The sequence below is a fragment of the Lytechinus variegatus genome, chromosome 11 (genome assembly GCF_018143015.1).
Source record: "Lytechinus variegatus isolate NC3 chromosome 11, Lvar_3.0, whole genome shotgun sequence".
Lineage (NCBI taxonomy): Eukaryota > Metazoa > Echinodermata > Echinoidea > Temnopleuroida > Toxopneustidae > Lytechinus > Lytechinus variegatus.
In genome coordinates this window covers 1,435,649-1,463,004 of record NC_054750.1, presented here as the reverse complement: position 1 = coordinate 1,463,004, position 27,356 = coordinate 1,435,649, and the positions used below count along the sequence as shown (strand labels likewise).

Sequence of the window (27,356 nt, the reverse complement as noted above, 5' to 3'; positions counted from 1 at the left end):
ATACCATGTAAACAAAATTTTGACATTTGGCTTCCCACAATTTTGGTCTATTCAACTTAAACCTGACTTCAGAATACGGGCCATGGAGTCTGGCAAACACTCATTCTAAACTTCTATCAAAACTATTTGTTACTTACTATGCTACGTTACTAAGATTTTGAGTAACAATTCATGAAGGAAGGAATGAAAATCAGACTGATTCAATGAAACAATCTCATGAATATGACATTGTATTGCATAATTAATAATAAATGGGGGTAATAATCATTAGTTAGAATTTAAACATGACTTGTGACCTGTTCGCCAGTTTTACATCATCTAACCTAAATCTTCGTAGATTAAGATTCTTGATAACATGCATCTGATTGCAATATTCATAATTTGTCAAAATAAGAGAAAGTCAGAAAGATTGGGACAAGAGTTACAAAAAATTCACTCCTCATTCTTTCAAATATGAAAAATTTGGGTTATTTGAATTTGATTGTCACAAAAATGGGATATCAACTGTACATATAATTGTCTGAAACGTACAAACAGCTCTGTGAAACATCACCTTAAACAATAATAACAAAAGAGAATAGGTATCAAGCGGATAAAAACCAGAGTAATTCTCTAGCACTTTACAGTACATGTACCAGAAATGAATATATCAAATCTAGCAAATATATATGTACAACAAAAAAAGTTATAATAAAGACAGTGAAATAAATCATCCTGATCAACGTATTTATGTACTTGATGAATAACCTATAGCAATTACAAAATATAGAGTAACACATAATTGATCAAATAAAGAATCACACACTGGTCCACATTACAATAGTAGCAAATAAATCAGTACTTAAGAGCATTATCCAGACTTGAATCAAGAATACATCTTTTATTCATAAGGCAATTATTGTTCAGTTATTATTAATATAATCTTATGTACAATGCTTAATATACAGTACAATGACGAAGAAAAGACCATTGTTTCTACGGCCCAGTGTCACAGGACTTTGTAATCAATAACAAATGAGAGACATATGTGTTCAGGAACATACCAATAATAACAATTTTTTGTGAAAAGAGGCCCTAATTTGCTGCAAAATATCTATGTTTTACTTCAATAGATAAAGTCTCGATCTAAGTGTTCGACAGGATGATTTTTTTTACGATGCTACTAGTTGATCAAAGTTGAGGTTAATTGACTGAAATGGGCGTCAGATGGAATTCATAAGGTTTCAAAAAAACTTTCATTACAAGAAAACTTGATGATTAACAAATTCATCATTAACTAAAAATGACCAAAATTTACATCTCATTCAAATACGAGATTCATTTTTTTTTCTCTTCCAATTCAGAATTTAATCCGAGGTTTCCTCATATCACTCAAATTGTTCCAGGAGGAGCTTAACATAATGTCATTAAGAGATTACTTGTAACATATTTGCCTCCCCATAAACTCTTCAAATGAAAAGAAATCATATTTCAAAACCAAGAAATGTATCAAATTTCATTCATGCATATACATGTAGTAACTGCGCTATATTAATAGATATATTATTATTATCATATCTCAGAATTCACAAACATTTTTTTGTAATCTGAGGCTTACAAATAAATGAATTTCTATTAGAGTACATATACTGAATTTGTAATTTTGGCAAGTATACAAAGTCAAGCAATTCTTTGAAGGTTCAAATCACAATTTTAGAAGATTATCAGAAAGTTATCACAAGGTCATCAGAAAGTCATAAGTCCAGCAGAAGGTCATCAGAAAATCATCGAAAAGTCATAAGGGAGTGAGTCACTTTAAATCAGAAAAAGTGCTTGAAAAAATAGATATATATAGAGAGAGAGCACCTTAATAGCCTGGATCATTACTCATAACTAGTTCTGAATTGAGAGCATTGATATCAACAAGTTCTGCCATAGGTTGGTAATCATTCTTACATGGTTTTTCTCTCGGCGGTAGCAGCAGCAGTGACCCCAGTCCCATGCATATATGCCACGTGCTATGAACGATGTAGTAGTTGCTCTCCGTCTCCAGGGTTGCGTTGATAGTAAGCCCGAGGATGGCTAGCAGGGTTCCGGGGACGATGAAGAAGAGCCACCGTCTCCAGCTGGGGTACAGCTTCCGGCGCTTGTACATTCTTACACCCTGGGTAAAGAACAGCACATAGGCATTAACCCACTTCGTGCAGTTGAATCATCCTATATGTCATATCATCAACAATGTGTACACGGTCAAAAGGATACAAATTACAAAATGTAACTCATCAGCAAACTAAAATAATCACAGACAGTAAGCTAAATTGCAGGAAGGTTTATATATCTTCAGATATGAATTCCAAGTACATCCCAAGGTTTTCATCCAAAGAACTATGCTACTGCAAGTTTTTCTGCGCAAAGAATTATGCTTGACGAAAACTCAAGGGAAGCAACGAAGACTAGTCTTTAGAATGCAAGAGGCTTACATGGGAAGTTACATGTACTTTTTATACATGATTCAATGGAAAACCTCTTAAAGGGAACAGACTTTACATGGCATGCCCATCAAAAAATACATGAGCACACAAAAAAAAGATATTCCCCAAGGCCACAGGGTGCTACATAACTTTTTAGAAGCACTTGTCCAGTCGGGCAGTAAATTTCTAAATAGTTGGAATATACATGTACTTGCCCGAAAAAATCATTGAAAAAAAGTTTTACCTCTCCAAAAGAAAGTTTTGCAGTTTTATAAATCATTGACCATTTTCTATCTTATGACATGAACTGATCTTTCTTATTGCATTTCTTTTTCCAAAGTGATTTTATCTTGCCTGCCATGACCAAAATTAGGGTCAGTATATCATATCGACCCTAATTTTGGTCATTCTACTGTGAGAATTTTGCTTGCCCAATTCGGACAAGTAGTTTTGGTCTTTACTTCAAAACACTTGCCCGACTCTAACTTTTACTTGCCCCAGGCAATCGGGCAAGCGCTTATGTAGCACTTGGGGCCCAAGCTCCCTGCCCAGGAGATGACTTGTAATGAGAGTAAGTACTTACCCATGATATAGCAAGTATGATGACACCGGCTCCTAATGGTATTGCTATCGACCATAGACTAAACCTATCCCACTGAGCAAAGAATGCTAAAACATATACTCCTACATAAGCAAGAAAAAAAAATTCTAGGTGAGTGATAGAAATATCAATAACAATTCATCATTATTGGTTCATACCTCCAACTCGGAAAATAGGAATGATATTGCTCAAAAAATAAGAATGAGTATTTTCCAGAGGTAATTTTCCAGAGTATTATCCAGAAAAATAGGAAAATACATGTAGAAGGTCCATTTCATGGAGTTTGTTTTGAAAAACCTTTATAACGCTTATAATGAACAGGCATTTACAGTTAAACACCAGGGGGTAAAAAAATTGAAAACTTGACCAATATTGCTAAATTTCATATTTTGCATCTTTAAATCGATGAAATGTCCATCTATTTTCCATATTTCCTTGATATTGATTTGATTTAAACTAAAACTATCACGAAAATGAAGAATATTCACACCTTTCTTAACACTGAAAGATCATACTATGATGTTACACTCAGTGAATATTGTAGTCCCACATTTAGACTTTCAAGGTGTTGCAACGTTAATTGAGGACAATAGTTTTTCACAAGGTTAACACCATGAAAGTCTACATGTGGGGCTACAATATTTACTCCTCTCTTTTTTTATCAGGATACAGACCTGCCAACCTTCAACAACCAGAAAAAGTATTCTCTTAAGGAAAAAAAAAATTGACAAAAAAAGAGTATTTTCAAAAACTTGTCTCAACGTTATGTAACTATCACCAGGCTGTTGCAGTGAGATCGGTGAAAAAACATGTGAAATTACTCTACTTGAAAACTTGATTTTTCATTCTTTTAAACATGTGCTCGTAGGCAAGTATGAACTTGTTCTTTTCATGCAAAAAGCTACTGGCCCGACAGTGATTTTTACCGGTCTGGGACTGTTGGTCCGGCGCTAGTGCCACGTGCTGTGTATAATACATACTCCATGATCGGAAATTTAAAAAAAAGTGACAAATCATCCAAAAATGTATTGGTGTATTTATAGCAAAAAAGAGGAACAAATTCTCTAAAAATATAACAGTCTGAGGATATTTCAACAACTACCGGTAAGTGAATATTTCTAAATACCCTCTTTTATTATCATTTCTGAAGCAGTTTGGGCGAGTATTGTCAAATAAGACTATCCATGCTGGTAAAATAAGGACACAAACCTACCTAGAATATGTAGAGTAGCTTTGAGTGATTGTGGTGGCCTTGCCATAGCGATCAGAATGAGAAGTATAGACATGAAGGAAGTGAAGAAATCACAGAACTGCAAGGTGTCGTAATCTGTGATGCAAACTGGACTCGAATCACAGGCATGGTACATCTGAAAAAAAAATGAAGAACAAGAAAATTGTGTTGAAAATTAGTTGATACCACTCGTATCAGATCAGTGAAACAATTTAACAGATAAGAAGACCCAGTCGCTGGAACCAGGGACCATTGCAGACACGTTGCGATCAAACAAATGTTGCTAAAAAATCTATTTTTTTCAAAGGTCCAATCATCTGGAACAACCTTCCTTTATTCATAAAAGATAGACCTTCCCTCTCCGTTTTCAAAAGAAAACTAGAATCATATTTGAATGACAATCACAATATTTAATTCTTTTATACATTAGAGGCTTTATCATGACTTTGTTTATGTTACGTCTTTAGGCGTTTTTTTTTAAGTGTTGTACATTGTTCTTTTGTTGGCAGCACCAATAAGGCTTCTCTGCCTTCTAAGCTGTCTCCTTGTTTTCATAAGTTATTTCCATTTCTTCTATATTCTACACCAAAATGTTTGTAAATGTTATTTTTAATCTATGAACAAAATAAATGCATATGAATGAAAAAATAATAAACATAACTCAAAAATATCAAATGCAACTTTATTTTCAGCAAATAAAACACACATTTTAGTGACTTGCCATTGATTTCTAGAGTTGTGTTTAAACATAACCCTTTCTGCAATGTGTTCCTGTCCATAAAGACAAATTTACTCTAAAAAGTACATGTTACCATGGTAACATGACATAGAGGCCATTGCTGATGGGGGTGTTGCAAGAAAATATTTGCAATCAATTGTAAATTTGAGATTAAAATTTATGATTTATAGATCAATTTTAATTTTAACTAAGGCAAATAAATTTATATTTGTGAGTGCAAGGGGCAGATCATCAATCATTGCAAATCTGCAACTAAATACATAATTTTCAATTGATTTTAGGACCTGAAATTGACTTGCAATCACTTGCAACACCCTGTAATTCACAGAGTTTGCAAGTTACATGCAACAAGAATTGAGCAGTGGGTTTTCTACTTTGTACATGTATGTAAGTTCTTGTTCAAGAACTCTAATACAAAACCATCTTTAAAAGATATGCTATTGGGGTTTTCTTTTCAGATGCGTGATAGTTAGTGACAAAATTCTGGAAAACCATTTTCCTTAACAGACAGGACAGTACAATTCATTGATATCGTTTTATAGCTGTTATTTTTTTCTCTCTCTCTCTTTTTATGGTCTTCATGAAGCTCATTTTGAAGCTCAGCTAGAACACGGAAAATTTATCCATTTAGATTTCTTTGTTGTGTTTAGTACATGAAACAACAACAAGAGGCTACACAACAGGAAATCTTGATTTTGCCCAGCATTTAATGATAATCTGCCTTGTTATAATGCGCTCCAGACATACATTGTATTATCTACGTGTCTTAGAACTTTATTTTTACCCCCAGACATTATAATCATTCAGTCAGTACTGCACCCAACATATGACATCCTCCACTCCCTGGGGAGTATTCCAGCCAGGCGCCATTGAGGCGAACACAATGCTGGACAAGCTCCAATAATCTCCCATCCTACCGGGTACCCATTCAGCACCTGGGTGGAGAGTGGAAAATGCGGATTGATGCCTTGCCAAAGGGTGCTAGGCCATGATGGGATTTGAACACGGGGCCCTCTGATTACAAGTCGAGAGTCGGAACCGCTGAGCCGAGCTTTCCCGTGATACTTACTGTTGAAAAGAAGCATGTAGCAAGGAATGAAACAGCTACAGGGAAGTGATGCCTGTAGAGACAGAGGATGGCATCAAAGAGGAACACAATGTTGCTAAGGGTTACAAACAGAACCTGGATCAAGAAGTTTGAGGAGGATCCAATATCTTCTGTACAAGCCCATCCTGTATAACCTGTGATTGGATAGATGAGGGGGAAATATGAAGGAATAATGATAATGATAATTAATATCATCTGTAAAATGCAAAATCCTCTGTTCAATGAATCAATAAAGGGTTCAAGGAATACAAATTGATAATAATAACAATAATAATCTTAATAATTAATAATAAATTTTGCTCATTTTGGGCTGTTTTGGCACCGTTAACTTATCAAATGCATATATAGTAACAAATGAAAGGTAACCTTTTTACACATTAATATTTAAATCATGAAATAGTGGAAGAGCTTTGGCAGAAATGAAGATGGTAATGATGATGACGGTGATGGTGGTATTGGTATTAGTACTGATGAATCAAATGCAGATTATTATAACAATGATGAAACATGATAAAAACACTGAATGTTTTCATTAGGTTTGTCCTAGATATGCTGTTGTATAAAGAATCATATTCCTACTTCCCCTCCTCCTCTTTCTCCCCCCCATCTCCTCCTCCTTCTCCTCTTTCCCCTCCTCCTGATCTCTCCTCCTCTTCATCTTTCCCTCTCTCCTCCTCCTGTGTTTCCTTCCGTTCTCCCTCTACCTCAACAACGTTACCACCGTAATCACTTTATCATCCCATCTAGTTTTTAACAAATTCAATCATGAAAATATGCCTAATTTCTCGTTGCATCAAACAATTCATTAAAATGAGGAGCTTACCATCAGAACAATCACAGGCATAGAACTCCATCCCATCTTGGAGATGAAGTTTACAGCGTCCATGGTGACCACAGTTAGCAACGCAAGCCGTCATCAAGACCCTCATTTCAATGCTCAAGTTGGCATGGCAAGGAACTGGCACTTCTGATAAACTTAAAGAAAAAATTACACCAATCAAATTTACGCATTGGTCTGTATCGTGTGGTTCATTATACGGCATGGTCTGTGTCCTAAACTTGTGGGAAGTTAAAAAGGGCAAAGTTATGTTTACATAAAATGTGTTTTATGTTTACTATGTTATTTCCTCATATTTTAAATGTCATGTCTACCCCAGAAAATTGTTGATTTGAATCAGAAGAGAAGAATAAAACAAGCATAATGCTGAAAAATTCATCAAAAATCAGATGTAAAATAAGAAAGTTCTAACATTTTTTCACAAAGCAATTATATGCACATTTCAGTGACACATAAATGAGAAAGTTGGTGTCTCTCTCTCACTATTTCTTTTGTTGTATTTTTATTGTTTGAATCTAAAATATTTCAATTTTTACAGATTGGACAATAAGGACCAACTTCACTTCACCATAAACTGTTGAAATAATGGTATTTCCAAAGGAAGGAATCAAATTTTGTTTCATCGACAATGAGAAGAGAGTTAGAATTTTTCATATTTCATAAAAGAAATAGTGAGTGGGTGACGTTACCAGTCTGCTCATTTGTATACCGACCAGGATATGCATATCACTATTTTATGAAATTAAGCTAAACTTTAAAATGTCATAACTTTCTTATTTTACATCTGATTTTAAAGGTAAATGCTAGTTTTGGTAACGATATAAAAATGAGTTTGTACAGAATCCAATGAAATGACCACCAAAGTGTCTGTTTGTATAAATAAAATGTATGTGCCAAAGGATTCTGGAAGAAATTGTGTAATTGCTGAGGAATCAGCAAATAAGCACAGGATTCGGGTAGAGCGTTGGGCCCGACATTCAAAGCAATAATTATACACTGTCCCACGTGTGCTTATCTGTGTTGGGGATCTTAGGTGTGAACATTTTTTCAGCCTAGATTTCAAGATTTACCAAATTTCAGTTTATGTAACTGTACCAGATTTTGATCCTCGATGATATACTGACAATTAAGCCTTGTTTTACAGACTTTCTCATGAAATCAGTGTTTACTGCAACTACTGGAATTTCTCTTTAATGAAATATTCAGTGTTATGCTTGTAGGATTTTTCTCCTTTAATTTAAATCAACTTTCCGTTGGGGTGGACTTGTCCTTTATATGTGGAAAAAATATATTCTAGATATCTATCCCGGACAGTACTAGACAAATTAAGCATCAAACATGCCGAAAAAATTGAACACCGAGATTGGTGTCACAATTGGCTATCCATACTTGTTAAACCGAAACATTTAAGACTGTTACCTTTCCATCTGTGAACATGTCGCATACTGAGCAGCATACCACGTACCAGCCGATGGGAACGGATAGTAGAACGACGCAACAGAATTAGCATCGAGGTCGTCTGACATCGTCATGTGCTCATCACAGCCAAGGGATGTTCCATTCCAGAATGGGGGTGCATCTCTCTTCAAGCATATTGTGGATGTGACATTTTGGGCCTACGTCAATGAGAATAAAGGACAATGTGATTTCAAAAATCCACCCAAACATTTTCATCTAGGTTTGTATATATTAAACAAGATGGCTAAAAGATGCACTGACCTTTGTCCTATTTATTGGCTTTGATGCCTACGGACATTGGTGTTTAATCAATGCAAAGGGGTGCTCCATTCTAGAATGGGGGTGCATTTTTCTTCAAGCATAGTGTTGATGTGATATTTTGAACAACAAGCATAACTTTACTTTTATTGAGGGTCCTACAGCTATCATAATCTACAATTAGCTACTAAGGCAAACTAATCCATGGTAAAGGTGTGAACATTGGCATTTTCTTGTTCATCAACTATTTGATAGCTTCAAATACACACCATTTCACAATATATGACATGTTTGAGATGTAGCCTCTCTAACTTTATATATTCATATGCTGGTTAAACACACTGGTTGTGTACACTGCAAAATTAACAATACTTTTATGAACATTGCATTATTAGACAAATTTGTCAGAACTTAAAGGAACTCACAATAGAAGGCATATCGATGATACGGGAGTACAACAAGACGGATCCACCGATATCATCAACGTCAAGTTTGAAGGAAGCAACAAAGGGACTCCCAAGACTTGGATAGTAGAGCATGTCGGTAAGATTGGTCTGGGTACTGAAGAACTCCTTAGTTACACTTCCATTGTAGTAATTTACAGACAGAGGATCTACCGCAGGACAAAGGGTGGTGTCACCCGGTACAGGAGTGGTCAAAGGCACAGTGGATGTCGGTATCGGAGTAGGGGTGGGTGAAGCGGTTGTGGCGTTGCCAAGGATTTCAGTCTGAAGGGTGCTTTGAAGGGCATTGGTTTGAAGAACATTGTCAAGGTCAACGATGGTAGTGGTTTCAAGGATTGACGTGAAGTTGACAGGATTCTCGAGAAGGGATGAAGAGAAATCTGCACTTGCCTCTGAAGAAGCGGGAGGCGGTGGCTCAACTGCTCTTGACCCTGATAACTGGTCTTGGCAAACTGTCATTAATGTGTGAGGGAAAAAAATACATTAAATTGATGTTGAAATAAAGACATTAACTTGAAGTCCATCATTAAACATCATAACGAATTTAGCGATAACTGCGCAGAAACAATTGTGGTTTGAAAAGCCCAGATCCCGTTTCCACTTCCATCAAATATTTACAACTACACAAAAGCCAATGTGATTTTCAATCTTATAAATTCAACTGTTTAATAGTGCCAGTCCTTTCATTTGTCAACGGCAACAACTAAAGCACGGAGTGTTTTCAATGCCTAGTGCATAGGTATGGAGGCATCATAAGCAAACCAATCAGCCTGTCCATTGTTGTGTTCCTCTAAGACAAATCATGAAAATTCACCAGGGCCCTGTTTCATAAAGCTTGTTTTAATAACAAATTTGCAATAACAGTTAAAAGCTACTGAAATCCTTCAATCTGATTGGCTGATAGTAAATTTGTTGTAGAAATTGTGCATTTGTTATTATAACAAGTCTTTATGAAACGCAACCGGTGTGTTGGCTCAGTTGGTAGAGCGTCTGTCTCACAATTGGGAGGTCGGGGGTTCAAACCCAGGCCGCGTCACACCAAAAGACGTTTATAAAAGATGGGAGTTGCTGCTACCCTGTTTGGCGTTCCACGATTAAAGGGATAGAGCCTCATCAATCTGGCGCTGCACAGCGGCTGCCGGGCCCACGATCAATTGGGCAAAGCCAATTTTCAGAGTATTTCATTTCATGTCTATTTCGAACAATAAATTATGGACTTTTACTGGATATCATAGAAGGAATGTAAGGCAATTTCAAACTTATCTTTTTCAACAACATGAGAGCAGTATTGACAGGATTTATTTGCTATAACCACTAATAATTAACCCCTTTAAAACACTCAAAAGAGAACAAATAATATTGCCCAAGAATGGAAGGAATTCCACAGAAGTAAAGATTTTGTAAAGAGCGTTGTTGGCTCAGTCCGTAATGCGTCTGCCCGTCGAACCAAAGATCGTGGGTTCGAGTCCACCCCAGGCGGATGACTGAAGCCAGTGCGTTTTGTGTAAACGTCTCTCCCATGTTTCATAGATGCAGGCTATGTTACAATGGAAAACACTCCGTCCCTCGGATAGGGCGTTAACAAAGGCCCTGTGTAGAGGAGAGTCACCACCTTTGCACTTTAAGAACCCACTACACTATTTGTAAAACTGTAGGGGGAAACCCCGGTGTAGTGGTCCACCTGCACTCCCCCAAATCAGTTATATCTGGAGAGACCCGCAGGTCATAGTGATTCATTTCGCTTTTTTGCCTCCCAGGCACAGGTGATGCCAAACGAATAATGATAATAATTTAATTTGTTGACCTACTTGTGGCATTGACTGTGATGTCGATAATCACTTTAAGGTGCTTGTCGTCCGAAAACTTGGTGACATTGAGGTAGTACCACGTATCCCTCAGGGCGGGAGAGACATCCAGAGAACATCCGGTGAACACACCAGGGTCATGCAAGCACAGGATGGATGGAGACTCATGGTCCGGCAGCCTGTCCGACTTGACAAACATCTCAACCGGACAGTGCTCTTTGAGGGTCTTGTTGGACGACCACGCCGAACACGAGTTGATGTTGAAGGATACGGCTGCCATGTTGGATTCTACAAAGAACCTGGGGAAAAATGAATGAAGACATTTGAAATAAATTATTTGGGATGATTTGTTTTTGAATAGCAATGATCAAGAATATCTGACCAATACCATTGAAGTTGCTTTAACTATGGTTTCAACCATACATCACAAAGAGATGGGGCATCACAGAGAATGGCCATTGAATGAGGGACAGATTGACTTGATACACTGATGAATACAAAATCAACAATTTATTTCATTTCCTTGACTGAGGGTTAGTTTATAGGAACATATTTTTTTAATGAAATGCTTGATGTTTCCCTTTTATCCTAAGTTATAGAAGGCAGATAAGCCTGCAAGCACACACCGTTAATTTTTTTGCATAGTGTATAATATTAATTGCAGCAAGTCTCTACCATAGATATAGGGACCATTTCATAAAGACTCATTTCAATAACAAATACACAATTTATGTAACAAATGTAACAACAACCAATCAGGTTAAAGGATTTCAATAGCTTTAAACTGTTACTGCACATTTTTCTAATTATAACCAGCTTAGAAACTGGCCCCTGGCCTAATTTGTTTAAGCAGAAAACTTGAGTCTGTACTTTGCAGACTAGTAAACTTCTCTCTTTTTTTATGCACTTTGTTTCTGGAATAATCTTCAATATAATCTTACTTGTATAAGACATTCTTTGAGCCTTCATCTAGTGTGACTGCCGTACTGCCAGTGCTTCCCAATGTTTCTACGTGGGTCAGCCTCTCATAGATCATCATAGCATTGGCTAGGTAATGACATGTGTAGGACAAGCCCTGGGGGAAAGGAGATAATGAGAAAAAAGATCTCTGCAAATTAATATCATGGGACGTGACACACCAGTGTATGGCAAACATCATTATTCATTCGAAATCCAGAGAAATTGCTAGGATTCTAAAAGAGTTAGGATCACAAAGGCTAAAGCTGAAATTAAAAACAAAAACAGGTGGAAATGTGCTATGCTTCAAAATACCTGATAATTTATTTCACACATTAGGCGGTGCTTCACCAGACCAAGTTTGCTCCATCTCGAGATTTTAGTCTGTTTGGCCCTCTTCATGATTAATCTCGAGATTCAAGAAACCCCATCTCCACCAGCGCAAGAAGAGCAATTCGTGCTCGAGAGAGGCACCAATGCAGTATGTGTGACAGCTTGAATAAATAATCCCGAGTGCCTCTGAACCTGCGAATTAGCAGGATAATTCATAAATAGTGCGCTATTTTGCAAATAACCGTAAGTTGACTTGGTATTGTAATCGCGAACTATCCCGATAATTGCGTCTCCATTACAAATAATCTAAAGATTATTCAGATCGGGATAAGTTGACGGATCAGAAATAGAGCCCTAATATGAAAACTCTGGCTGGCGCAGACGGCCCTATTCCCACCTGCATGAACCGGATAAAGTACTTGTAGTTGTGGACCAAGAACAAAACTCTAGCACTCCATTTCACAGGGTGCTCATCATTCTTGACTATCATCAAAAGTTGTCAAAATTTGTTTTCACACTTAAAAATTGTAAATTTTTAAGTGTAATTGTTTGAATATTTTTTGTGTCTTTATTACCTTGTGAATACATCGCAATTCGGCCTTAGCCGCAATGATGTCTTGATTTTTATTAATAAACCATTTATCTATCTATCTATCTAAATATCTCTATGATCTTGGACAAATGACTACAAAAATTTTAATACGTAATTTTGAAAAATACCAACTAGAGCCGAGTCATTAGGGGTTTTTTTCTTGCCTGGCCGATGATTTGTTGGACAAATAAGAAATGCATTTAGAAATTCAGTGTTACCAAAGAACATGTATGAATCTCAACCACTTTTGACCAATATTTAGAGATAGTTATATTATATTTATACACATGTATATATATGTAGGTAGTACATTTAGGTATTTTTTGCAGTGATGTGAATTTTGATTTGCACCAAAGAAAGGCATGACTGCAATGAATGAATCCAGATGCCAACAATGTCATAATCCTACATGAGTTAGCAAACATATTTGAAAATCCTTTATCAATGAAATTCAATTGAGAAATTATACTAAAAAGTATTTATTAGTACACAATCATAATGTAAATTATTGAAAATGTGTTTTGCAATGGATGTTAATGCAACCACTGTAGGATTATGACATCAAGGACATCTGGATTAATTCATTGCAGTCATGCCTCACTTTGGGGAAAATCAAAATGTACATCACTGCAAAGAATACCTCGCGACCATCTAAGCATAACACATAGCACATAACTATGGTATCAAATTATTTGGGAGAACATACATGTAGTATGTACCATTCCAGGCCATATATAATTTTGTGCTCATGACATAATTTTCCCTTAAATTGGGGATTTGTAAGGTGTTAAGTTTCTTCTTGACTCACACAGTATAAAACCTTTAATCAACCAGGTAGAGCTGTGTAAATAAGAATACCAAGCAGGGTATCTCAATCTCATTGAAGACTTTATCGACCCATAACTTTATAACCCTCCTGTGTGGGCGCATTCATTTGATCTGTTTGTGACTCCTAGTTTATACTGAAGTACAGGATTGCAGCTTGCAGCTGAGTAACTACAAGTCTTCAACAGAATAACAGCAATTGCATCGGTGACCAGCAGCATCGGTCAGTCACTAGTAGACTGGTCGTTTTTTTACTCGGCCCTAGCCCAATCCCCCCCAGGCTGTGTCTGATGAGAAGGTCACAGCGCCACTGGTAGGATATACCTGTTGTTTTATCCTGTCATCTTCTTTCTTTCTGTAGACTGCTATGAACCAGTCTCCCGGACGAACCCTAGGAGATTCCAGGATGAGAGAGGTACTTCCCTTTGGAATTTTAAAAGTGCGAGATTCACCACTGGGAGGTATGGCTGTGTTCTCAGGGAAGCTGGTGTTGTACGGGTTAATGATAGGAAGACTACCGGCCTCTATTACGCTGTTTAAAGAAAAAAAGAGGAAAATATGAAAATTTAAGAAATGTAATTAATATTAATTAAGAACTTACTTTAAAGTCTTAAAAATTGCCTATTCTATAAATCAAACATAAGAACGGACAATAAAAGATCATGATACATTAATAATAATAATGATAATAACAATAATAGCTGGATTTTCAAAGCCCTCTTTGCCTGAGGATACAAAGCGCTGCTATTATTACCCCAGCTTTAACTGCGCTGCTCATATACATGTAGGCGCTCAGCATTCAAGCAATTTCTTCCTACTGAATACCTATTCACCTCATCTGGGATGAGTGCAGCACAATGTGGGTGAATTTGCTGCTGAAGGAAAACATGCAATGGCTGGGAATCAAACCCATGACCCACGTCACTCAGATTGACAGACGAGAGTCATAACCACTAGACCACGAGATCCTTACATTGTAATAATAATAATAATAGCCAATTTTTATAAAGCGCTTTTCCCAGAATGGCCCAAAGCGCGTTACAGCATATTATTACCCCGGTCATTGGATTCATTTCAATCCCGCACAAAAAGTGCACAATTTCCACTCCCTGGGGAGCATTCCTTGCATTCATCGCAGCCTCATTATGGCGCTGGCAAAATCAAACATACAATATCTTTCGCATCCTACCGGGTACCCATTTAGCACCTGGGTCGAGAGTGGCAAAGTGTGGATTAACGCCTTGCCAAAGGACGCTAGACCGCGGTGGGATTCGAACACACGACCCTCTGTTTACAAGGCGAGAGTCAGAACCACTACACCAAGGCTCTTCCACCAGTACTGGAAACCTTCCAAAAGAAAGATGATTAATAAATTATTTTGAAAACTTCCCAAAGTCAAACAATTTTGTATCGTAATGGATAAGAACGTGAAGAAATGTGGAGTTTTTGCAGTATCAAAATTTTCCACACCTTCAGACTGATGAATTAAGGTTGGATCAATGTAAAAAGCTGTATCCTTGTCTTACTTTGTTTTTAACTAGATCTACATGTATGTATCTACAAATAAAAATTTAATCAACATTATCAAAGCAGACTGTGTAATTTATGTTCATTATCAGGAATTTGAAGGTTTAATAAAATACTTGATGAAAGATTGTTCACGCACTTTTCTAAAACAAGCCTCCGAGTCATGCAGCAGTTATAAATTAACTTTCCACCAAAGAATTACTTTAGAAAAAGACCTTTCAGGATTCAAAGTAAACATGGACTTTGTGACATACTATGCCAGCCATAATGCAAATGCATATTCCATGATTTATGAATTCACATCAAAATGAAAATTGGTGACTGGTGCAGTACATGTACAACATACATGGGTCAATCCATGTCAAATCAACCAATGCTTGTCACCCGACCCTCTTCGATTTTCTTTAAACTCGCACCAAATGTTGCCCCAAGTGTCTGACGGAAAAATCTGAAATATTTTGCCCCAAGGTCAAATGGTTGCTAAGATACGGCCTCCCATAGCACCCAATGCGCACTCAAAGAAATTATTTTAAATAAAATTGCCTATTTTTGATTGACTACTGAAGCAAAGTTTGATTGATTACAGTCTTCATTTTAAGTGAATTGGAAGAACTTTTAGGTCTAAACATGCAGAGTATACTGTAGCGCGGACCTGTCAACCGTTTCAAGGTCATTGTCATGAAAGAATAGTTCCTTGATCTGTAGATACTCCAAGAACTCATTACAGACCACTAATACTGCAAATATCAGCCTGATCAGGTATTCTCTCTTTAAGAAAATCCATTTTGAAATGTGTTGCAAAGTACACATGTGATTTGAATATGCTACTTATGAAGCACAAATAGCTATATTTGGAACAATTTCAAGGTCGAATGATAAGGTTTTGAGTTCAAATATTTTATGTAGCTTAAAGTAGACCAAAAGTGGAACATAATTTGCAATTATCAGCATAAGCTCACAATCTAAGATGGAATAACACACAATGAAAAGTGGGTAAAAACACATGATTACTAATGAAAATTGTATGATTTATTGATTTTCATGATTTTCAGCTGTATTTTCAAGGTCATTGTCATGAGAGAATAGGTACTTAATCTGTAGATCCTCCAAGAACTCATTACAGACTACCAGTACTGCAAATATCAGCCTGATCAGGTATTCTCTCTATGAGAAAATCCATTTTGAAATGTGTTGCAAAGTGCAATGTACACGCGCGATTTGAATATGCTACTTATGAAGCAATAATTAGCTATATTTGGAATAATTTCAAGGTCAAATGATATAGTTTTGAGTTCAAATATTTTATGTTGCTTAAAGTAGAACAAAAGTTGAACATGTCTTTCAAGTTTTGGCTTAAGCTCACCCTTTGTATTGAAATGACACCCATTTGAAAGTCAATGTAAACACCATTTGAATGCCATATGATTCTGGAAAATTAGCCAATTTACTGTTTTTATTGAATTTTAGGTGTGTTTTCAAGGTCATTACCAACAATAAAAACTATTTCTGAAGATATATCCTTTTAATACTATTTACTGACTATCATCACAGAAGATATCAATGTCTTTTGACATTTCATCTTCGAGTAATCACAATTTGAAAAGTGTTGAAAAGCATGTATGTGTCATTAACGTCAAATTTAGGGTGTTTACGACCATTTTGGAATGCGCAAATCAGCCCCTAAACATTCCGGTAGCAAAATTTCTCAAGTAACACTTGAAAATATGGGTAAATGTCTATCAAAACACAGAAATTGGTCCCCCTCCTCGATGGGACGGGAGGTGATCCGTGACCTTGAACTTGGCATCTTTTGAAAAAAATCCAACTTTGAGGGCGCCCTACAGGAAAACGGCACACACTCTTGGGTCAATTTTTTGTAATTCTGTTGGGTGTATGAAAGTCCATAAATGTGCATAATATTTGGTTCTAAGCTAATTTAGTTTTGGATTTACGAGCCTCCAAACATGCTTCTGAAATCATTGACACGGATGCTTAACGCCATTTTCGGTGACCTCGTGTGCGAAATCCGGTTGACAGGTCTGCGCTACAGTATACTCTGCATGTTTAGACCAAAAAGTTCTTCCAATTTACTTAAAATGAAGACTGTAATCAATCAAACTTTGCTGCAGTAGTCAATCAAAAATAGGCAATTTTATTTAAAATAATTTCTTTGAGTGCGCATTGGTTGCTATGGGAGGCCGTATCTTAGCAACCATTTGACCTTGGGGCAAAATATTTCAGATTTTTCCGTCAGACACTTGGGGCAACATTTGGTGCGAGTTTAAAGAAAATCGAAGAGGGTCGGGTGACAAATTGTCTGAAAATTGGTTGATTTGACGTGGATTGACCCACATGTATAAAGCTCATGCTTACAATTATTTAGGAAATATTGGATGGCCTTGAGTGGGATGCATAGAAATATTGTTCTTCAGTGAGTAACAATATTTCTACACATCCCACAAAAATTGATCATCCAATATCATTATTATCATTATTTAGTTACCCCCCAAGCTAATCATAAATTAATAATAAAATAATATGCAATTTCTTATATAGCGCTTAATACAAATGTTTCTAAGCGCTGCATACTATTACCCCGGCTTTAGCATGGCTACCCTGATTGGGCGCATCAAGCATTCAAGGAATTCCTTCCTACCGGGTACCCATTTACTACACCTGGGTCGAGAGTGGCAAATGTAGATAAACGCCTTGCCAAAGGACGCTACTGCTGTGATGGGGCAATTCCACAGGTTGGTGGACATGAGCTTAAAAATTCAAATTCAATATTTTCTTGAATTTTTTTATACTTTAAGTCCTTCATACATGATAGTTTCAGGAACAAGAAATAAAAAGTTTATTTTCATATGTATACTTTGGAAAAAAATGGTCAAAAGTTGTGTCTTCCATTAAAGGTATTGTTTAACTTTGTGAGCAGCCGATTTAAAAAATTTTCAAACCAAGATGAAACATGTGTACCAGTGCATGTATTAGAACTAATAAACCCTGAAAACAACAATTTTTGAGAATGAAAAGCTAAAACTACAAGGCAAACCCCGATTTTGTAAATAGGCGTCTTATAGACGCCTAAATAGTACACATAAGTGTATGGGATGAAATTAAGATGGTGTTTCCGGTCACTTTATATTTCAATTTTTGAAGCACTAAATAATTATTTTCGAACGCAATTTTTTCTGGGCTTCATTTTTGTAACATATCCTAGACACAGGTGACAAGTGTGACCTTCTAGCTCAGATTTTTTAAAAGTCAAACCAATGTTAAACAATCACTTTAAGTACCAAAATACAAGAAAAATAGTGAAAAATTAAATATGCCTTATTACCATTTTATTGTTGCAACAACATACCACTTTATATATTTCTGAGGTTTAGAAGAGTCAAATTACTTAAAATACACAACCGCTTTTCAAGTAAATTTGTAGTACTCATTCAAAAATAAATATTGCAACCTGCTCAGGTGATGTAACGTGAGTAACCGAAAAAACTCACTTTGTTTTCTGAGAGAAAAATTCTTCACAGTTAATTGGTGGGATTTTAAATTCTCTTCCTTCAAACAATCTTTGACACAGTGATGACGATCAAAATCATTAAAAAGTACAATTTTTTTATAAAATTGATGAAGAAAAACTGTAACGTGAGTAACTTTGTAACGTGAGTAACCAGTAAAAATTATTCAGTTTGGTAACATTTTCTGTGGGATGTCAAGTTTTAAGTCTCATGGTGAGTTGTGAAGTTATTTTTTATTAATTAAAAGCAAAATGAGGGTACATCTCTTTGATGCGACTCTTTGTTCATCAAAATATCAGTGGTCATACAATCACACAAAAAAATTGAATATTAGTAGAAGTATTCACAATGCGAGAGTGCATTAGTAAGACTTGGTTTTGATTAACCAAACTTTAAAGAGTATTTGAACAACACATTGAATGCCCTTACATGTAACCCTATCTAGGCCGGGGTATTTCGGGAGTTGATATGGCCCGGGGGGTGGGGGAGAGGGGGGGGGGGCTCCCAGGCCCCCCTTGAGATCTCGGCCATTGGCCGCACGATCACGCCGAAAATTTGTGTGCAGGTTGTCTTGGACATAATCTACAATACTATACAGTAATTTATTTCATGCAAAGTGGTATTAAGCAATTATGCTAATTAATGCATAATTAGTAAGCGAAATCATACTTTTCCCTCCTACTCCCTAATAAAGCTCCAATTGTTCAAATTTTTGGTATAAAATCTCTTTTAGATGTTCCTAGCAATGAATTTTACACACATTATTGAATTTGTAATGACATGTGTGTTGTTAACCATACATAGACAAAATGTAACGTGAGTAACCGTAACGTGAGTAACCATATTATCTGCACCCCAAGTAAAAACCATGTGTTCTTTATTTTTTTAATTATATACAAAGTTTGTCTCCCTAATACACTTCTTTGAAATGGATATAATCAACTTTCATAAAAGTCTTGTATGAGGAGACTTTTCACTTAAGTTGACTTTTAATTTTATGCATGTCCAAATCATGTAACGTGAGTAACCGACACATTCCAAAGATTTGCCAGGAGCATAATAGAATTTCCCAAGTTTTGTTTTTATACCAAGGATAGTCAGACTGTGTACTTTGTTGTGATAAGGAGATGTTTAGTTCCTATCAATAATAATGGAGTTACAGCTCCAAGTATGAGTCAAGGTGTCTCCAAATGTAACGTGAGTAACCGTGGAATAGCCCGATGGGATTTGAACCCCGGACCTTGTGGTTCACCGTCTGGAGACTTATCCACTGAGCCACAGCAAAAAAAAGTTTTTACTCAGCATTTAAAGTAAATCCTGCAAATGAGCATGGCGACTAAGTTCATGTATTGTCATTTAAAAAAGAAGAAATGTAAAAATGCACTAGAAACCACATATATATGCACAGAATTTTAGACTAGTAGTATCATAATACATCGCTAGAATTAGATCGGGTTACATCATGTAAGCACTATTCTAATCCATGACAGCGTCAGATCAACTATTAAATCCTGAACATTTAACTGATTAGTGAGTATGACTCATGCATTCACTGTACTACTCATGTTACATGTGATGGTGAATGACTGCGCAATGTGCCTAGTGCTATATTGCTTAAAAGGGATTATGGTCTGAAACATTAGTAATATAGTCTGTAATTCTAAATCACTTAAAGGAGTCAAAGCTTTAATAACTATCATCTCTCATTGAATATAACTAAATCACTTATAGGAGTCAAAGCTTTAATAACTATAATCTCTCATTGAATATAAAATAGTTTGCATATAGGCTAAAAAATGAAATTATACTTATAGGTAAATCCTGATTGAATAATAATATTCATCGTAATTACACAATCAAAAAATATTTAATACAGTAATATAGTATAATCAAGCCAAACAACTTGCATAAAAACCCAGATCTACATACATGTATAAAGCGTAAAAATAACAAAAATTTGCATACCCATTATATCACTTTTTACACAGAGAGAGATAGCCCCATGACGAAACATAAACCCTGATGATAAATATCTACGTTCAGTTTCCAACTCTCACTTTTCTATGCACAAACCTACAGTAATAATATGTTTGTCTGTTTGGCAAAGGTAGCCCTTTAAAAACTTATTCAAGAACTTATTCAGTGCAATGGGTGATTTATCAAAAACAAGAAATGAAATTCACTAATTATGTCAATCATCAGTAGATGGAAAGTCATTGTAAACTAACAATTCAAGAGTTTTATATCATCATTGCCACCAAGCAGCTGTCTGATTCAGTTTCTATTAAAGCATCAGGTAAGTAGTGAAAATGTATTAATCGTTTTAATTTCAAATCTCCTTTCCATGCATTTGTTTTGTATTCTGATATCAAATTTGTTATCTTTAGAATAAATTCCACTCAATTAGACAAGGTTGGAAATAATAAGGGGCTATTTTTCCAGATTGGGGCAATTGCAATTTTTTTTGGGGGGGGACTTCTTTCAATTCAAGGGCTACTCTTTGTTTCTTTTCTTCGTAAATGAAGATTAAGAATTTAACTTTGTTGAATTACAACAATTACCATATATATTCATAACTTGAAACTTAATTGTTATATCTTGGAAGTCTATCACTTTTATATTCTTCTCTTTCTTTCTACTTCCTTATTCTCTTCCTTATTCTACATTTTTATTTTGTTTTCTTGGATGCAAAACCAGTTTAAAGAGGCATCAACCAATCAAGCTTTTAGCTTATGTTGTACTACCTTTGTATGTTCATTATTTACTTGTGTTTTATATATATTTATATATTATCTGTGTATTCCTTTATATAGTACATTGTGAACAAGCATGAATAAATAAATAAGTAAATAAATAAATAAATAAATGGACGAACGAACGAACAAACAAACAAATAAATAAATAAATGAATAAATAAATAAACAAGCGATTATGCAGTAAATGCAAATATCATTATTCTGCCATAGTTAGAATATTGATTTTCTAAATAATCTTGAATATGGTTTGTGACACAAGAAGGAATGGCCGTCCTAAAGCATGCAATTTGGGGGTATTTTAGGAGCAATTTGAACTGTCATGTCACCCTCACTTATTTCCTATGCTGATTCTTAAGTTTATAGAAAGATAAATGAGAGATACTTACACATTGACATCTAAATCATCACATTCCGAGTGGCTAATTATTTTATTGACATACCACTTAGCATATGTCACAAGCATGGGTAATCGAAACCTAAAGAGGGCGATATTTCCATAATCTTCATATTCTTTAAGGAGTTTCAGATCGTACAATTGCTCCCCACTTGTTAGTTCTGAAAAGAAAAAAAGAAAAAGAAATAATTGTATGTAAGCTATTCATCTCTATAATAAAGAAACAAAAAAAATCTGACAATGAAAAGTACAGATTTATCAAATAATTTGCATCACAAAGTTGATATTCTATCTAACTTAACATGCAATTCATACAAAATCAACTAAAATCATAAATACCAAACGGAAGGCAAGATCCTACATGTAGAATCAAAATCGCTTGACAGAATAGGTCAAGGGTTTCGCTGGAATTGCGATCTCAAAATTCTATAGCTATCGACTAGTGTATGTTTGGCTGAAAAAGAGTCATAATAAAAAGTGTAACTTTAATCTGCGGACGAAAGTTATGTAAAGCTTTAAAAAACAAGTCAAGCAGACAACAAAAAAATGGGCACATGAGATCGGTTGGTATTAAACTTTACATAATTTTTTAAATACCTCTGCTCTCAAAACTGCGATCTGGTCAATTCCAAGCAAAAGTGGACATTTTCCAAAAATTTATATTGGCTCTATCTCAAATATTTCTATTAAGACTCATATGGAACTTCATAAATATAAAAGGGGAACATAATTAGCCACATTTTTTTTCTTACACATCTCCTTATAGGAGAATTCGAACCATACAAGATATTTCATACATGGGACTACATAAGTATATTGTTTTTTTACTGAATTTCAATTGAACAGAAAACCATTGCTTGTTTTGTAAAATTTTATTTTGGACAATTTGGAGGTCATCATTTTACATATCAAACAAAAATGTACTTAAAATATAACTTAATTTTACATTGCCTGTATGTGGATATTTCTGATGTCACTCTGAAATTGTCACTCCGTAACCAGGTATGGGTTTACGTTTAAGTCATAATTGATGAAATAATACACCAATTTTTCTTCTTCTTCTTCTTCTGGAAACAGTACAGTCCACCGTCTGGTGTATTGTCGTACTGGTGAAGTGCAGCGTGCAAGTGTATGTACATTATCCGATAAAAAATTGCTTACAGCGTGCAAGTAAAAACAAAATTTTTTAATGCAATGCAGCATTTTAAAGCTAGATCAACATAGAATCCAATCAATAAATAAAAGTTTTGCAATTTAATGTTCACAGAGTTTGAGCAATATGTTTTCTCCTCAAATACACATGTCCATTTTGCACCACTCCGTAACCATGTCAATGAATATTCATACATGTATCTCATTAGTTCAGTGGATCAAAATAAAAAATGTTATTTTGAAAAGTGGCTTTCAACAACTACTGTCTCAGGTAGTCAGGTACCATATCTTTGGAAATAACCATTCAAATATGGGTGATAACTTTGATTGAATTCAAAATTTGTTTCTAAATGTCACTCCGTAACCGTGAAACTGCCCATCTCTTGATGCTTGTCGAGAAGTTTGGATTTTCTCAAAACGGACACAAGAGAAAACAAAATTGGCCCATGTATTTGATTTTGAGACAACTTAGTCCCGCCAAAAGATTAGGTGACAAGTCGTCCATCGTAAAACTTAAAGGAGAAATATATTGATTATGAATGTGGTCTTATTATATATCAATGGAAAGGTAATGATGTGGGGATCATCAGTGGGTCATTCAAAAATACCGAAAATAATACAAAAAGGTGAAAATCGCCGATTAAAAAACGCTAAAATGCCCCTCCGAAATATGCCTCGCATCGGTCTCTGAATTGACTGGAATTTGATGACGTCACTGTCTGTACGAGAGGCGTGATTGGCTCTCCAAAGTGAAGCTCCACTTGCATGCAAAACCTGTTGCGTGGGTACGTTTTCTCCACACTGTCACTGAATACTTCTATCACGAAATGAAAGAAAACCCAGAATTTTATCTAGATTTGGATTTTCAAATTGATGATTTTAAAGATGAAGAGAATGATGATGAAGTGAACAACACAGTGAGGTAGTTGGAGGTAAATAATGGGGGAACAATGCCGATGATTATGATGAAAATTCAACTTGCCTGACGATCACAAGTAAAGTCATGTACATGCCGATTCGCTACCAACTCATGCAGCTGCTGCTACAAGTGGTAGCTGTACGTACACCGCGCGGGCCAAATTAAATCCATGAAAATGAATAACCACATCAGAGAGAGTCTATCATAAGAAGGAAAATAATGATATAACTGTACTTACAAACAAGTGAATAATCCGAATTAACCTGAAAGCAAATCAACTCAACGAATAGCAGCAGACGATATGCACCGACCATAAACTTCATGTGGCTGGGATAGATTGTCACTCGTTCTGTTAGATGTAATTTGTAACTCATATTAATTTGACAAAATTACGAAACTCGGGGAATTATTTATATATATAAAAATATAGTAACATCTCTTATTATTTTTTGTATTACGATAAAACCTCTTTTGAAGGAAAACGTTGAGATAAACTAAAATTACTTTTAAATCCCCCCCCCAACATGCGTAGCTGTATGTCATTGCAAACAAACCATCGCAAACATGCACGTATTCCTTCCTTGCTGATTGAGAGCTGTGCAACACGTGCATAGATCTATTCTCTCAGTCTCAGCCAAGGCGAGCAAACAATACGGCATGTGTTGTTGTGATGGTTTGTTTAAATGCTACGCATGATGGGATGATCTTTTACATCTAATTTTAATTTACCCCAACGTTTTCCTTCCAAACAGGTTTTATCATAATTCAAAAAATGATAAGAGATGTTACTATATTTTTATATAGAATAATAATTCCCCGAGTTTCGTAATTTTGTCAAATTAATGAGATAAAAGTTACATCTATAACAGAACGAGTGACAATCTATCCAGTCACATGAAGTTTATCGTCAGTGTATATGCCATATCGTCTGGTACTATTCGTTGAGTTGATTTGCTTTCAGGTTCGGATTATTCACATGTTTGTAAGTACAGTTACATCATTTTCCTTCTTATGATAGACTGTCTGGATGTGGTTATTCATGTTCAGCATGAATTCAATTTGGCCCGCGCGGTGTAGCTAGCACTTCCAGCAGCATTAATTGGTAGCGAATCGGTATGTACATGACTTTACTTGTGATTGTGTTGCAAGTTGAATTTTCATCATCATCATCATCGGCGTAATTCCCCCAATCACCTCCAACTACGTCACTGTGTTGTTTTACTTCATCTCAAAATCATCAATTTGAAAATCCAAATCTAGATAAAATTCTGGGTTTTCTTTCGATCATTTCGGGATCGAAGTATTCAGTGACAATGTGGAGAAAATGTACCCTTGCAACAGGTTTTGCATGCAAGTGGAGCTTCACGTGGGAGAGCCAATCACGCCTCTCGTACAGACAGTGACGTCATAAAAAAATCCCCAATTTCGCGGACGTAATTCTGCGTGTTTGAAGCATTCAGAGAGAGAACTTTAAACTATCAATTAACTGAGTTTCATCCGTCTCCATGATAAATGATGTACACCATCGTGTTCTCCTTATTTTCTCCTTTATTGTGATATATGATTCTCCAGTTTTACGATTTTCAATATATTTCTACTTTAACCCTTTGGTAGTATTGAAAATAAAATAGACAAAGCAATTGAAATCATAATAGAAATTAAGTAGAAATACAAGAGTCAAGAAAACAGAGATCCCACTACAACACAGCACCTTATTTTTCAGTGGTATCGATTTGTCTCAAGTGCCGAGTTAGCTGGCTTCCAAAACCAAGCAAAATTCAGGTCAAGTCACTCTTGAGATTCATATGCCATAATAATCAATATGTCTGACTCTGACTGACTGTGGGCATTAACGGAGAGACAAGACAAGACCCCACCCCCTGCTCCAGAACATTGCCACGAAGCGCAGTGCTGCTTCAGTAAATATAATATACCCCCCCCCAGTGTGAACAGAATTCAACAGACTCAGTCTCAGAAGAAAAGAAAGGAATTTCATTTTAAGAAAACAGGCTGAGAAATACTACAAAACTCAAATGTTACTTGATTGGTTTTATCTCTCCAAAAATGTCCATTTTGATCACTTAACACTCACATAATACACCAACAAGGTGAAAACCACTCACACTTTTCCAAGGTTAACTTGGTATACTAACTCGCACAACAGATGTGCTGTTATTCTTAATTCAGCCAATATGCTATTCCAACGTAAGTATCATGGAAACATGACAACGCTAATTCACTCGCGTGCAAAAATATTCGCACGCGCCTTTATGCACATCGCTCTTGGTCCACTCTCCCAATATCGTAACCAATAAAGCCACATTATATTAAAACAATATTATTGCCACTCACCCGAACAATTTGTCAGACTCGGTCCGCTGATTAAAAATAAACATGCCAGTGAGTATACAGAAAGGTTTGCCCATCCAAGATACTTTCTGTCCCTTTTTCTGCATTCTCGATTATACAGTTTCATGGTTTCGACTTTTGATGTAAAAAATGACAGACAAAAACAACGGTCAACACAAATCCAATGATTACTCAACATGTAGCACCGGTACGGTATGAGTCAGCTGTGATGTGCGACGTTACGCGCATCTCGCTAGCTCTCGATTCTGTGTGGCATATATATCCGGGTTCGTCTTAGTCTACAAATGTAGACCCACATCTGCAGAGTGTGTAACACAGCTGATTCAACGAGTCTGCATAGCAGACTAGGTCTACTGTGGCTGCAGGTTCTGAAATGGCTCGCTTCGCTCAACCTTTCAGACTGCTTTGCAAACCAGCAGCAGATCTCACGTCACGAGCCATTCAGAGTCTGCATAGCAGACTAGGTTCGTCTAGCCTATCCTGGGTTCATTTTAATCTTTTTTCCTCTGCATTGAAATAATGACTAATAAGGTTCATTATAATAATATCTACGTAAATGATTGGATCCAGGATTACCAAAGGAGTTGCACTTTCACAAAGATAGATAAATAGATAGATAGATAGAGATGTGCACTGTATAATACTGTATGCCACTGAACTACTAAAAAACATACATTCATATGTCTTCGCATACAATTGCCAAGATCAAAATATTATATGTATAGAAGATAGAGATGAGAGGGGATTGAAAATAAAGTAGCTTATAAAGAAAAGAGAAGAAGAAAACGAGAGAGGGGGAGAAGAAGAAGTTTGACGTAATTTTTACCCCATTAAAAATATTATGGACATTATATTGGAAACCCGGGGGACCGTTTCATCAACATTTTTTGTCCGACAAGTTGTCAGATCTGACATCTTTCCTTGATTCTGATTGGCTGAGAGGCACTGTTACTATAGTAGCTGTCGGATACTTGTCGGATAAAACGTCTGACAAGTCCTTTCATGAAACGCTCCCCGGGGATTGGAAATGAGAACACAATCATGTTATGTCACAA

The 27,356-nt window shown here is 35.9% G+C and overlaps 1 protein-coding gene across 1 annotated transcript in view; it reads right to left on the bottom strand.

Moving 5' to 3' along the window:
- Positions 1 to 26,589, bottom strand: part of LOC121423638 (post-GPI attachment to proteins factor 6-like) — a 28,615-nt gene extending 2,026 nt beyond the window's left edge. The window contains exons 1-12 of the mRNA XM_041619046.1: positions 26,284 to 26,589; positions 21,853 to 22,021; positions 13,984 to 14,191; positions 11,894 to 12,027; positions 10,956 to 11,251; positions 9,109 to 9,599; positions 8,387 to 8,583; positions 6,953 to 7,104; positions 6,091 to 6,263; positions 4,265 to 4,418; positions 3,034 to 3,134; positions 1,936 to 2,143 (exon numbers count right to left, since the gene is read on the bottom strand). Of these exons, the coding sequence (XP_041474980.1) occupies positions 1,936 to 2,143; positions 3,034 to 3,134; positions 4,265 to 4,418; positions 6,091 to 6,263; positions 6,953 to 7,104; positions 8,387 to 8,583; positions 9,109 to 9,599; positions 10,956 to 11,251; positions 11,894 to 12,027; positions 13,984 to 14,191; positions 21,853 to 22,021; positions 26,284 to 26,479 (2,479 nt within the window). The 5' untranslated portion in view covers positions 26,480 to 26,589. The remainder of the gene's footprint in view (positions 1 to 1,935; positions 2,144 to 3,033; positions 3,135 to 4,264; positions 4,419 to 6,090; positions 6,264 to 6,952; positions 7,105 to 8,386; positions 8,584 to 9,108; positions 9,600 to 10,955; positions 11,252 to 11,893; positions 12,028 to 13,983; positions 14,192 to 21,852; positions 22,022 to 26,283) is intronic.
- Between the last annotated feature and the right edge of the window lie 767 nt (positions 26,590 to 27,356).